This window comes from Benincasa hispida, chromosome 3 (genome assembly GCF_009727055.1).
Source record: "Benincasa hispida cultivar B227 chromosome 3, ASM972705v1, whole genome shotgun sequence".
Classification (NCBI taxonomy): domain Eukaryota; kingdom Viridiplantae; phylum Streptophyta; class Magnoliopsida; order Cucurbitales; family Cucurbitaceae; genus Benincasa; species Benincasa hispida.
In genome coordinates, this window is record NC_052351.1 from 59,220,763 (window position 1) to 59,235,874 (window position 15,112).

The window sequence follows — 15,112 nt, forward strand, 5'->3', positions numbered from 1 at the left end:
TACTTTATAACATTGTTTACTATTTAAGACTAACTATTTCAAAGCGATGACCTAGGTAACTTGACCTTAATCTTGAGCTAACTATGAACTTTTGTTTATTTAGGATTATCCTTAGATTTGCATGGGTGAGGGTTGGCTCAATAGCACCGACTCAATAAGCCTCCCATTTCAGAGGTAAGACCAAGTAGATAGTTAGGGACATAGGGTGCAAGACGGAATTCACTCCTACTCGCTTTTAGGGTTAGTATAAAGGTTATTCTCTTAAGTGCTGATTTCAAGTCTTGAACAAGAGGCCCAACCCTCTCATTGGCCCGAGTTGGTGATTGCATCACAAACCAATTGTTCATTAGAGCGAAACTTTAGGAGCGAGATATAATCTCGGGGGTAAAATTTTTTTGATTCAACCATTATTACGAACAACCTGTGAAGGGTCGACTTATTGAATATGGTTATATCGAGTGGATAGAAATATATCTATAGTGAAGGGAGTGCAACTATTGGGTTTTAGTGGAGTGACCCGTAGTTAACAAATGTTGGTTGAGTTTAACCAACTAATCTCATATCGTTGGAGATCATGATCTATAGGTCCATTAAGTCCCCCTACTAGCTCATAAACGGACTAAACCTTAAAATGGTGTGATGAGAGAATTTGAAACGTTCAAATTTGAATTAAGAGAATCAGTAATTATGTACGATATAATTACACATTTAATTATTGAATTAAACAAAATTGGAGAATTGATTAATGTTTAAATTTGATTTAAATATTGATTACATGAATAGAGATTCATGATGGAAAAAATTGGTGTTTTTATTAATTTAATATTTGATATTAAATTTAATTTTTTTAATTAAATTTTTTAATTAAATAAGAATTAATTTTACTTAAAATTAATTGTAGAACTAATTTTATTTAAAATTAATGTTTTTATTAATATTAATTATTGAATTAATATTATTGTTTTCTATTTTTTTATTTTTGAAGTTAGATTTCAAAGATAAGAAAATTAAATTGAATTTTAAATTCAATAAAAAAAAATGGAAAACCTAAATAAGTGGGTTATTCCCACTTTTGACACTAAATAATCCATTTAGTTTTAGTGTTTTGTTGTCAAACTACGGGATAATTTAGTGACATGCTGAATTTGATATAGATTAAATTCATTTCAGCTCAATAAAGGAGATGCATCTTTTTATTTTGGCGGAAGATTTTTTTTGTAGAAATGTTCTTCAACATTTTTTAACAGAAAAAATACCTTTTCTCTAGGATTCCCTAAATTTCAACTCACTTTGGAATCCACCTTCCAATCTAAGGGCCAAGAAAGTAGTAGTAAATATCAAATAGTAGTCTACAAATATTTGGAATGAAGATTCGAGTTGGGTTTAAAGATTTGAGGATTTCTTCAAAGGTATAATTTCAAAACCCTATTTTCTTTATATGAATTTGTATGTTTCTTTACTAAAATTGATGAAATTAGAGTGCTTACGATCTTAATTGCTTCTGCATGTTGAATGTCAACACTATCACATATGTTATCTGTGAAAGGTGTTATTCATTCTGTATTCTATAACATTCTCTCTAATAAAAGTTTTCTCCCTCTACTCCCGTGGACATAATTAAAACACTATTAGTGAACCATGTAAATATGTGTGTCGGTTCTCTACTATTTTTGCCTTTATGTATTCTTTATTTTTCGATTTCGAAACAAATTAGTTTCAGAGCTATGACCTTTAATGGAATCCTCAAGTGTCAAACAAAGAAGTGGGAGCCTCAGAAGATGTAATCATAGCCAGAGTATCCGTTCATGGTTGAGCCTTCAAACAAGCAATGTGCTCAAGTGTAATTCGAATGAACGACTACTCCATGATTAAGTTTGCAGTGCCCTCAGGTGTAATTCAGAGATTAGATGAAGGAAAGTTTGGTAGTCCTTTGTTCGATGGGAAGATTGTTGAGAGAACGACCAAAGTCCCACATCGGTTAAATAAGAGGATGATCATGGGTTTATAAGAAAAGACAACTATCTTCAATGGTATAAGGTCTTTTGGGTGAAACTAAAAGCAAAGTCACGACGGTCATGCCCAAAGTGAACAATATCATACCATCATGGAGATATGTTTAAGTAATTTCTATCTAAGTTCAAATTCTTTAGGTGGGATTAGTTGATCAAATTAAATATTGAAGCCTCTTTTGGTCACCATTTCTTTTCTTACAATGATTGAATTTTTAGCCACCCTCCAAAAACAAAAAAGAGTTTTTAAAATGCTAATCTTTTTAGTTTTCAAAATTTGGCTTGATTTTTTTAACCATTAGTAAAAAGTAGATAACAACGGAAGAAATATGAAAGTGAAAGTAATATCTATAGGTTTATTTTCAAAAACAAAAAAAAAAAAAAACAAAATAGTTATCAAACAGAAGATTAATTAAAAATGTTCCATAGTTGTTAATTAAGTTAGTTGATTTTCTTTAAAGAAACAAAATAGAAAAATCTCCCTTTCTTGCAGTAATATTCGTTCTCTATCCACGCAAAATGAAATGGGAAATTCCTCGAAGATAGGGAATGGAATAGAGAGGGGACAGGATGGCCCGTGACATCTCTAAGTGTCTATTTGTTAATTTGAAAATAATGGATTCTATAAAAACATAGTTGTATTTTATGTTTTCAAATATATGTTTGGTAGCAGATTGAAAATTTAAATTCTAACTTCAACAATTTTTCAAAAGGTGTGATAATATATTATAAACCATAACACTAATTATAGTTACTCACCAAATATTATGTTGAATATAAACTACTATTTTAATTTATAAATTTGTTTTATATCAATTTTTTTTTTTTTTGTATAATCATTATTTTGGAAATTATGTTAAATGGCACAAACAATCAAATTATTTGAATATAAATATACCAAATTAATTTTGACTCTCAATTAATTCCAAACTTACTCTTATTTTTAAAGGGTTATACATAATTCTTCCAATTTCTATAATTTCTGAACCCATGCTCGTTTTGGAACCTGGAGATGTCCAAGCTACAGGCTTACCATTCTTCTGATTTCTGTATTGTAGGAAAAGAAACCATGGGCAAAGCTAGAGTAAGGAGAATTTGTGGCGGTCAATGAGTAGTAGGAGTGTTCGTGGGCTGGGTTGGGTTAGGTTAGATTGAAAGACTTTTTAGACTCAACCCAATTTTTCGGGTTGTAAAATTCTTCAACCCAAATAACCCTCATTAAAAAATGAACCCAACCCAACCCAATCATGAAACATTTGGGTTGAGTTGGTTCGGATTACTCGAATCATTTATTTAAATTTTTTTTATAAAAGGAAGTAAAATGTTAATACGTAAAAATTTGATTTAACTATTTTCATATATGAACTAAGATTAACAACTCAATTTCAATTTATATAATGTATAATCCTTTTTCAAAGTGAAAAAAAACTATTTTTAAGAGTTGTTGAAAAATAAATTATCCAAAAAATGATAAAATTAAAGAAAACTAAAATAAATATAATATATCTAATTGTACATAAGCGGAAAAAAATTACATTTTTAAGTTAATAATAAGTTCGGGTTGGTTTAGGTTATTTTAGGTGACCCATGAACCAACCCAATTCATAAAATTTTTATTTATTTGAACCCAACTCAACTCAAAAAAGTTCATAACCCAATCCAAACCGAATGAGTTGGGTTGGATTGATCGGTTTTTTCGGGTCATCGGGTTTTTTTAACATTCCTAGTAAGTAGTTTTTAATTTGGGGATTTTTACACAGCCCCCTCAAGGAAAATGTCTGCAATTTGGAAATTTGGCACGAACTTATCAATTCTTATACGGCCCCCCAATTCTTATACAACCGCCTCGATGACTCTCTAAATTAAGGTCATGTTTATCCTAGGGGAAACATAATAAGCCAGCGGTAATTTGAAAATGTGTCCCATTTGATTGTGTTTGTTGTTGTTTACTTGTGTTTCGTAATCATAATGAAATGTGGAGCCCACTTCATAGTCTATAATAAAAGAATACAACTTAATTGAGGAACGAAAGGTGACCAATCTATTTTCGTTTGGATATTACGTGGGACCCACTAGCTAATGTCACTATTATTATCGTTACATATATTGTTATAGTTACAGTAGGAGAATTATATGAATATGTCAATTACTGTTATTGATTAATCCTAAAGGATAATGGTAACAATAATAATAAAAAAAAAAAAAAAAAAAAGAAGTTAAGTTTGCAAAATGTCTAAGTAAACTGTTGGGATTTATGCCCTAAAGCTTTGTAGTTAATTAGTTATTTGATATAATAATGAATTATTTTATATATGCAATAGTTAGTTATTCATTATATGAAAAATCCAAGGTTAGTTCATGAGACTTGAACAATATGTAATGGACATACAATTGGATCATGTTTCAGGTAATAACCTAAAGGGTCTATAGTATATAAATTAAGGTTGGGTGCCTTATCCTAGTAACACTATGGATACGAACCACTTTGTAGTTATTACAAATGTTATAAGTGTTACAAACGATTTGATCCAAATCATTCATGTAAAGACATGTGAATGGGGGTATCATATACAATGAGTTTGTATAAGACCAGACCGCAAAATACTTAATCTCTCATTGTAACGCTGTTAATTGAAGAGATTAATATTTCATAGGATAATCATGTAACTCAGATCTCAATTCTAAGTGAGTTATGGACTTCTATCTATGAGGATAGTCCTTTAATTTGAATGGGTGAAATTGGCGTGAGATGCTGACTCAATAAGTCTATCATTTTGGAGATTTGTCCGAGTATGGAGCTAGAAACATAGCTACAGAAGATGAAATCTATTCCTTTCTACCTTTAGGGTAAGTAGAGGAGTAGTTCTCTTAAGTATTGATTCCAAGTCTTGAACAAAGGTTACTCACTCTCTCGCTAGCCCGAGAAAGACTTGGTTTATGGTAGACCATAAATAGATTGTTCATTAGTAGGGTCAGTGGTACTTAAGAAGTTAGAGGTAATGAAAGGGGTAAAATGATACTTTGACCCAATTGTCATTACGAACTGCTAGTGAAGGATCGACTTACTAGTAATGAATAAATCTATGGACGCAACATGTTCTACAAGGCGAATAGTGCAACTATGGATATTTGGTGGATTGATTCGTTTATAGCTCTAAAAAAGAGCTATAATTCCTAGCTTAACTCAAGGTCGTTAGTAGATTTTTAATGTTAAATTATCCTATTTTACAAGTATCGAGCAACCAAGAGGTAGTACCGAGCGTTTTGAGCCAAGTAGGGTTAGCTTGAAGTAATTTGGAGGTAATTTATGTATTCGGGCTTCAAATGAGTAAAAATGACCAAAATGCCCCTGACATGAGCATCGCAACGCTCATCAATCCTTCAGTCCAATGTTGAAAGGCAGTAGCTGCGGATATAGGGTAGCGTTACAACACTGTCCCTAGCGTTGCAACATTACGGGTTTTGATGGAGATCCTAACATCCCCGCAGGCGCCTCTTGTGTAACCAAGCATCAGACCAGCATTGCATCCCTTGCCCAATGCTCGAAGACCATCTTCATAAAAGCGTTGGAATGTTGTCCCTAGTGTTGCAACGCTCCAACGATTTCTATATATACTCTTTTCGATTTTAGGTTAAATTTTATGTTGATTTTGATGGAGGCCGAGGAAAGGCCTAGTTTTCTTCTTTCCCCTTTATTTTTTCAGTATCAATAGGTTAGATTTTTATTTTTCTTTTGGGTTGTAATCATGGATCATATCTTCTTCTTGAATTTGTCTATGAATTCATGAGATAATTCCTATTTAATTCTTTAGAATAAGAGGTTCCATATTCTATTTTTTTAGATTTATTTAATTGGATTTATTGTGATTCAATTCTATGCTTTCTTTGAATCTTGATCTAATTGAGATTGACGTCTATGTGTTGGATTGACGATCCTACCATAGTTGCTTATCTTTGCTAGTTAATTTCGAGCTTGTGTGTTTTCTTGTATTCGTATATGCTCGAATTTACCCCCGTAGTATAGGATTGAATGTGAACACTTTGATTTATAGGCTGGACTAGAATCCTAGTAATGCATGTTTGACCTAGGTTCAAAGATCAATTTGATTAATTAAATAAGGTTATCCAATCAATTAATCAACACAATTATATCCTCAATCTTCATGCATATGAATTTTATTTCTATATGGCTTTTGGAAAACTTAGTTTTCTTTTTTCTTTTTTTTTTTTTTAAAAAAAAGACCTAAAAATATAGAAGGTTGAATAAAGTGGTTTGGGATATCATTTGCTTCAACTATCAATTATCACTAAACATAAATCTCAAATAGATAAAATATCAAATAAGTATATCATTAATATACTTCTATCTTAGTCTATAAGTGATATAAATACAATCAATAATAGATTCCTATCATTTTCTATCAATAAAATAACAAAATTAAACTAAAATGCAAACATGCTCTTTGTGAAGATACAAATAAAAAATCTTTGAATCACAAACCAAATACTATATATCAACAAATTAAAAACAAAATGAAATCTCGATAGACTTTGATAGATTGATATCATTTGATTATCAAATTGCACAAATAATTAAATCAGAGTCTATAAATGATATACTTATTTTAGAAAAAACAGTCATATACTTATAATTATATCATATACTTAAGGGGTTGTTTGGGGCACTGAGTTGAGATAGGATGTCTGGAGTTCATATGTGTGTGGAGTTCATATATTTGTGGAGTTCACATATCTGTGTTTGAGGTGTAAAGTTATTTGGTCTGAGTTCATATGTTTGTGTTTGGAGTATAGAATTATTTGGTTTGAATTCATGTCTATGTTTGGGGTACAGAGTCGAGTTCATATGTCTAGGTATCTAATGCAGTTTTTTTAACTCTAAATAATATGTTTTTATGATTACTATTTTTATTTTGAAACTTTTTTATTCAATAATTCTATCTGACTTTGTTTGAATAAAATATGGATAGTAATTTTTTTCTTTCAATTTTTAAAACTTTTCTTTCTTTCTTTCTTTCTTTCTTTCTTTTTTGGGCAACGAACAACAATTAACCCATTACATTTCTGGTAGAAATATGGTTAAATAAAATGAGAAACTAAAGCGAAATCAAAACTTTTGATTGTAGCTAATTTTTCTCCATGAATTTCATTATCATCTTCTTTTTTTCTTCTTCTTCCTATGGGTGCTCTATATTTTTACTATGTCATGATTTTTTAAAATAAATCTCCCTCATTATCGTAACATCCAATGGAATGTCACCGCATTTCTTCAACAGTTTCGCTTTCATTTCCTCTGAATTTGGAGGATCATCAGAGAACAAATCTCTATTTTCACTAATTCTTGCTAAAAAATGTTACAAGAAAAAAAAAATTCATTTTATGGTTTTCTTTTTGTTGTATGTTACATACTTTTCGTCTAAATATTCTTAACACTCATTTGATATGCGAATTTATTACGTATAGATATTACACTTAATGTAGACAAAATAATATTTTTTTTATATAATCAACAACCTTACAACATACTTTAACAGTCATCAGTCTTATACTAGTCGAAAGTGGTTGTCGAAGTTGATTATTGAAGATGATTTTTGTTGGAATTTGTAGTCGGAGGTGGTTGTTGGAGCCTGAAGTTGGTCACATGAAGGTGTATTGGAGTTGCTTGAATTTTTTCATTGGAGGTGGTTTTCGAATTCCAGAGTTGGTAGGGTGAAAGTAGTTGTCGAAATTGATTATCGAAGATGATTTTTGCTGAAAAATGTAGTCAGAGGTGACTGTCGGAGCCCGAAGTTAGTTGCATGAAAGTGGTATTAGAGTTGGTTGTCAGAGTTTGTCGCCGAAGGTGGTTATCAAAACCTCGAGTTGGTCGTCATAGTTGCTCACTCAAAGGTGATCATCGAATGTGATTTTCATTAGAGTTTGTAGTTGGAGGTTGTTGTTGGAGCCTACAAAGATAGTTTCGGAGTTGGACATCAGAGTTTGTTGTCAGAGCGAATTGATCGTCTAAGTTGGTAGAGCAAAGGTGGTCGTCGGAGTTAACTCACCGAAGGTGGTTGTCGGAGGCCAGAATTGGTTGTCAGAGTTGGTCGCGCAAAGGTTGTCGGAGCTCGAAGTTAGTTGTCGAAGCTGCATCGAAGGTGGTTGTCAGAGTCTGGATTTCATCACCGGAATTGTCATCAGAGATGGTTGTCGGAGCCCAGAGTTGGTCGTCGAAGTTGTCATCGGAGGTGGTTTTCGGAGTCCGGAGTTGCTCGTCGGTGTGTTCATCGGAGACAGTTGTCGGAGCCCGGAGTTAGTTCTCGGAGTGTGACAATGGCCGATGGGTGGAGCCATTGAAAACATGGGAAAAAGAAAGAGTTGNAGACAGTTGTCGGAGCCCGGAGTTAGTTCTCGGAGTGTGACAATGGCCGATGGGTGGAGCCATTGAAAACATGGGAAAAAGAAAGAGTTGGGGTGAGTTGGTAAAATATACCAACTCAACTTCACCAATATTAACCATGAATTGGTATATTATACCAACTCAACTCAACTCATGTTGGTGAGCCAAACACCCCCTCATACTTCTATATACTTTTCTCAAGGTCTATCATCATATACCGTAGGTTTTGATTGTCTCTTTAATCTCAAATTATCAAGATGACTACATGTAAAAACAAACTATCAGTTTATCATTAACCACAAACCTTAAACAAATAAAGTATCAAATAAGTATATCATTAATAGACTTTTACCATTATGTCTGTATCTATCAGTGATAGTAATATAATTAGTGATAGACTTCTATAATTTTTTATCACTGATTGACAGTGATGGAGGTCTATCGTTGATAGATAGTGATAAAAGTATATCACTAATATACTTCTCTATTCTATCACTTCTATTGTTAGACTTTTATTTATTACTTAAAATTTTAAGTAAAAATAATCGATAGAGTTGAAATAACAAAAAAGAAAAAAAAAAAAAAAACAGTGATAGACTTTCTATATACATCTATCAAAATCTATTAGACATAAGCAATAATATAATATATCGGAGTCTATCTTAATTTATCAACAAAATGGTTCATCAATCATATATTTATAATTCTATCCGTGACATAATTCTATATACTTCTATTAGGGTCTAATCTAATTTAATCTAAATTACTTAACAAAGTTGAAATTCAAAATTAAATTCTAATTGACCGAAATAACCTTTTTTGAAAACACATTATCAAGATGGTCTACATATAAAGACAAACAATAAGTTTATCACTAAACACAAACCTTAAACAAATAGACTATCAAATAAGCAAATCAATTATACGTGTCTATCATTGTTTAACACTAAAATAAGAAATTTTGGGCTTCCAACGTTTTTTTGTGCCTTCAATAGACTTTTTGGACATTTTCTATAGATCAAAAGTAAATTTTGTTATATTTGCAATTGGTTTTCAATTTTTCTATTTTTGTAATATTTTAGCCTCATTTTGCTATATATGCAAAGAACCCTTATCATTTTGTAATATCATATGATATATTTTAATTTGAAAAAGATAATTGAGTTAAAAATGTGAAATACTATATTTGTTAATATTTCAATCTTTTTTAATATAATTTTGAAATTTCAATTTCAAATTCAGAATCTCAGTGCTAAAAACAAAAAAATGTTATTTTCAACATTTGTGCTATTTAAATCACAGAATTCAAAAACAAGTTTCGAAAACAGAATTCAACCTGTCTATCAAATGCATATTCACAATAAAACAAAACCTGAGTTGCCTACCAAACAGGCCCTATATTTCTTTCTCCCGAATTTATGGTTTTTTTTTTCTTTTAGGCTACGTTTACCTCAAGTGAAATGTAATCCATCAGTAGTGATTTAAAAAGTGGACCATAGTTGATTACATTTGTTGTCTTTATCTGTGTACTATAATCGTAATGAACTATGGAGCCAACCTCTAAATTTGTAATCAAAACGAATCTAGTTGAGGAACGAATGGTGCTCAATCTAATTGTATTTAAAAATTACATAGGACCCACTACTCTTAACGTTATCATTATAGATATAGTTACATTTACTGCTACCATTGCCATTAGAGTCAAATAGTAACGGTAATCATAACAATAAATGTGATAGATTCGTAATTCTAAGTAAACACGATCAAAATCAATTCAATTATATTTGTGATTCAAATTCATTATGATTGATCCATCAATTAGAATTTCATTACGATTATACTAGTTTTCATTCTAAATCGATAAACGTGGCCTCAACTCAATTCAATAACATACATGAGGTTGCTAGGTTGAAACCCTAACTTCTTGTTTAACTAGTTAACGTTGGCTCTTAATAGCCTCTACCTTAATGAACGAGAAAGAGCTTCTTATCTCTATCATTAGACAAAATGTGAAAGATTCGACCTTCCGTTGTCGCCCACAAAACCATAGACGACCGATTCCCCACCATGGCCGCACCATCATCATCTTCTCGGAGGGCCACAACCACCTCATCTCGGCCACTCTTTTGTCGTCCTGTCCTCTTCTTCTTCCCTATCGTTATCTTTCTTATTCACGTGAACACCACGTGGCTCCCTACTTTCCGCATTCAATTCTCTACCAGTTGGCTTCAGATGATGTTCTGGTAAGATGGAGAATTTCAATACGTTTCGTCTATCTGTTGGACCTTCTTTATACAATATTGTTCTGTTATAACTGCTTTGACCCTTTTGTTTGGTTTTGATCTTTAACAATCAATGGCCGTTTGGGGCAGATTTCAGTGGGGTTTTGCTTTTCGGAGGGAATATATGGTATTCTTCGTTGATTTTTCATTTGTGGTTACAATGGTTGCCTCTTTGATTTGTTTGGAATCTCAAGCACTTGGTAATTGGATTGTTTTAGATTAAGAACTGAATTTCCATATTGATCAGAATTAGGGTTTTGGCCTTGTGTTGGGATTTAAAAGAATAATGAATTGTTTTTTGTTTCACTTGGATACCCTAGGAAGGCAGTTGATTTTGGTGAAGATTTCTTAAGACTTGTTCAAACCGCTGCTTATTATAATATAATACATTTCAAATGGCTGTTAGTTTTCGAGAATGATATGTCCTATGTCCTTCCAATTGCAATAACTGGGTTGGCTAACATGAGTATAACCCAACAAGTCCTTTCGACTAAAAGGTTAGAGGTTCGGATTTTCACCTCACATGATATTGAACTAAAAACATAGAAAAATAAAAAGAAAAGAAGCAAGGATGGTGCGTGAAAATTCTCTTGTTTAAACAATTTAAAATGAAAAGTAAAGATGAGTGGATATTTAGATCTCTCAAGACTTGTTCTAACTGTTGCTTAATATAATAGAATAGATTATAAATGGTCGTTGGAATTCTAGAATGATATGTCCTTGTAATAGGAATATTGGAGTGGCCAATATGACCGTAACTTAACTGGTCATTTCGGCTGAAGGGTCAAAGATTCAGATCTTCATTCAACATGATATTGGACATAAAAAAAGAAATGAAAAGAAGCAAGGATGGTGTGTGAAAATTCTCCTGTTGAAACAAATGTAGAGATGAGTGAATATTTAGATCTCGTAAGGCTTGTTCTAACTATTGCTTATCAAATAGATTAGATTTCAAATAGTCGTTAGTTTTTTATAGATTGATATGATATGTCCTTGGAATAGGAATATTAGAGTGCTCAATATGAACATAACGTAAGTAGTCATTTCAACTGAGAGGTCAGAGGTTTAGATCTTTACCCCATATGATTTTGAACTCAAGAAAAAAAAAGGAAAAAAGAAGCAAGGATGGTGTGTGAAAATTCTCCACTGAAATGAAACGTAAAGATAAGTGGCTATTTAGATTTATCACTAGGAAGAGAGGTGGGGGACAACAGTTGGACTTGAGGATTATTAAAGTTGCTATCAGTATTTTAAATGTCAATATGGTCAAGTAGTTCAACTTCTCGGGCAATTTGGGAATAAAGCTGTCATGTCAAAAATGTGATGAGAGACCCTATAAATAACCTAGTAACTCCACCAATCTAGCAGATACCAAACACTTCCAAAAAAGGTCATGGAGAAGAAGCAAAAAGAGAAAAAAGGGCATTTGGTGCTTGTTCCTTGCCCTTTACCAAGCCACACGTCTCCCATGCTTCACTTAGCCAAACTTCTTCACTCTCAGGGTTTCTCTATTACCATAATTCACACACAACTTAACTCTCCAAATCAATCTCATTACCCTGAGTTCTCTTTTGAATCCATCGGTGGTAGCCTGTTGGAGAGCTACAGTGCCTTTGATGGGGATGTTATGCTTTTTCTTTCAGAACTCAACATGAAGTGTGAAATCCCATTCCATGACTGTTTGATAAAAATGCAATTGGGCAGTCAATACAATCCAATCTCCTGTATAATATATGACTCCGTTATGTATTTTTCTGCAGCAGTTGCTGATGATCTGCAGATTTTTAGAATTGTTTTGCGGACAAGTAGTGCTGCAAACTACATCGGGCTATCAATTCTTGATGAGAATGATTGTCATCCAAGCCAAGGTGGGTGCAAGTATACTAGAATTAGTGTATCTTCTTTTACAGGATATCAAATATTCTCTCATATATAATAGGATAAAATGATAAATGAGATCTTATTTGTGTACTTCTGTGGAAGGATAATCAAATCTTACTTTGTTTCAGAACGCCAAATGGAGGAACCGGTTGCTGGGTTTCCCTTTCTGAGAATTAAGGACATGCCACTGTTCAGCACACAGAATCACACAAGGAAGGTTTTAACCTGCATTTACAATGGAACCAAAACTGCTTCAGCTATCATATGGAATTCCCTTTGGTGTCTTGAGCATGCCTTGTTCAAGAAAATCGAAGATGAAACCTTGGTTCCAGTCTTTCCCATAGGACCTCTTCAAAAGCACTATAGCAACTTTTCCACCAATGTTTTAAGTGAAGAGCAGAGTTGTATTGCTTGGTTAGACAAACAAGCTCCAAGTTCTGTGGTCTATGTAAGCACTGGTAGTGTCATTACTATGTCGAAAGATGAACTATTAGAGATGGCTTGGGGGCTAGCCAATAGTGACCAACCCTTCCTGTGGGTGGTGAGGGCTTGTCTAGTCAATGGCTCAGATGGAGTTGAGCAGTTGCCTAGAGAATTTCATGAGGCTACCCGAAGTCGCTGCAGGATTGCTAGTTGGTTGCCACAGCAAAAAGTTTTGGCACACAAATCAATTGGATGCTTTTTGACTCATAACGGTTGGAACTCAACGATCGAGAGTATAGCAGAAGGCATTCCAATGCTTTGTTGGCCCCGAGTTGGGGATCAGAGGGTGAATGCAAGATTCGTTAGCCATGTCTGGAGGGTTGGCTTACAGTTGGAGGACAGATTGTTGAGAGATGAAATCGACAGGGCCATTCGAACACTCTTCATGGACGAAGAGGGTATCAAAATCCAAAAGCAAGCCAAGGAGTTAAAAAAGAACGTTGAAATCTCCCTGAGACAAGGAGGGGCTTCAAGTGATTTCTTAGCCAGATTAGTCAAGTACATTAGACTTCAAGAAACAATGATAAGGTTGTCAAATGCTTGATTATGCATTTATTAGCCATCCATATCCCTGTTTCTTCTAGAATGTCTACTTTTATTTTCCCCCCTCTTTCTGTGGTGAGAATCTATATTATATATTTACAGGTCAGACATGTGTATGGATGGATATTATATTATACTAATGTATGCTATGATTTCTCCTATGTAATTTTGCACATGTTGAAATCGTCTGTAAAAGCTGCTGTACTTGTAATGCCCACTTTACTTTTTGGATTAGATGTTGAACCACCCCTCATTGGCTGTGCATTTTAGCTGTTTTGATAGAGCCTGTTTTCCCAAATTAGCCTTCAATTCCATCGGGAACAGTAAAGCACGTGGAGAAAATAGGACAAATATTACTCCTCAGCTGATGCCTTTTCCCAACAGCAATTGATGAAGGACAACTCAGACTGGCGCATTGCTCTGGTGGTCTTTACTCTTTAATAATTTAAACTTTTTCAAGGTATGTTTCTTGTCGTCTTCTTTTCTTTCATTTTTCTATTGCCTTTGGATTCATACTTGGTTCTTTAAATTCTCTCCTTTTTGAACTATGCCATGTTTTACTTGAGTTGGTATTGGGTGTTTCTACCTACTGATTCTTGTTGAATGATTTAAGTGCTTCCTTCCAAATGTATTATTGTTTACAAACTAGAGAAAGGCATGGTCACCAAACCCGATCTCAATGATAATGATCGTTTTCTTTGTACATTTCTTGTTTCTTGTTTCGTTTTGTTTTTTAACATTGTTTGTTATTCATTATTGTGGAATGGAGACAAAATATCGTAGTCCTTTGTCATTTCGTAAAACTTTGATGATGCTTTTATTTATTGTTCCAAAGAAGTAAAGAAAAAAGAAAAGAAAACAAAAATGGTGGATAAAAAGTATATGATGGTTTAATTTGATAATGATGTTTTTAAAGTTCAATTATTATATATTGCTTTATAATACTTTAGATTTTTAAGATTACTTAACGTTAATGGTTGTTATCCAAAATTAGAATGGAAGAATCCGAACTAATCATTGTCAATCTCATTCCAATCATGTATTCGGGAACCAAATGAAAGTTGGTTGGTGCCTAGGAATCTTTTGGGAGAGGTAGGAAACTGGAAGAAGTATAGTATTAGGGTAGCATGAAAAATTTTGGTTAAAATATCATTGTTCTATTTTAATCACTGTTCTTCCAAATGTCCAATTTTAGTTTTTAGTAAATCTAAAGTTTAGTTTGCTTATTGTTTCTTTTTTAAAAATAAAATAAAATAGAGGTTTTTTTTTTTTTTGCACATATAGCCTAAATAAGTACAATTAATTACACAAATTGTCTAATTTTTTTTTTTTTACATGAATAGCCTAATGGGCTATTACTTTATACAAAGTCTGTCCCAATTTAATCTTTTAACTCTCCTTACCATTCACTTTATATAAGAGAAGTTTCTTGTAATATCGTGTAAGAGAAGTTTTGTGTGGTTATAAACTTTTCATAAGGATAGAAGAAACATTTCTCCAAAAATCTAAAAATTGTT

The 15,112-nt window shown here is 32.8% G+C and overlaps 1 protein-coding gene across 5 annotated transcripts; it reads left to right on the forward strand.

Annotated features, from left to right (window-relative positions):
• The first annotated feature begins 10,355 nt into the window (after positions 1 to 10,355).
• LOC120074390 (UDP-glycosyltransferase 76B1-like) lies at positions 10,356 to 13,829 on the forward strand. Of its 5 annotated transcripts, none has more exons than XM_039027495.1 (4): positions 10,356 to 10,649; positions 10,779 to 10,815; positions 12,449 to 12,556; positions 12,698 to 13,829. In XM_039027495.1, exons 1-4 carry the CDS (start codon positions 10,374 to 10,376, stop codon positions 13,594 to 13,596), a joined length of 1,320 nt encoding a protein of 439 aa, XP_038883423.1. In that variant the 5' UTR covers positions 10,356 to 10,373; the 3' UTR covers positions 13,597 to 13,829. The 5 variants fall into 5 exon arrangements, with proteins under 5 accessions (XP_038883423.1, XP_038883424.1, XP_038883425.1 ...); XM_039027496.1 differs by having other exon boundaries at positions 12,452 to 12,556; XM_039027497.1 differs by lacking the exon at positions 10,356 to 10,649 and having other exon boundaries at positions 10,656 to 10,888.
• The last annotated feature ends 1,283 nt before the right edge of the window (positions 13,830 to 15,112 follow it).

Excerpts from the sequence above, each read along its gene's own strand:
- LOC120074390 (XM_039027494.1), top strand. The coding sequence starts at position 12,082 with ATGGAGAAGAAGCAAAAAGAGAAAAAAGGGCATTTGGTGCTTGTTCCT. Across the intron at positions 12,557-12,697 it reads TGATTGTCATCCAAGCCAAG|AACGCCAAATGGAGGAACCG; the intron begins GTGGGTGCAAGT and ends ACTTTGTTTCAG.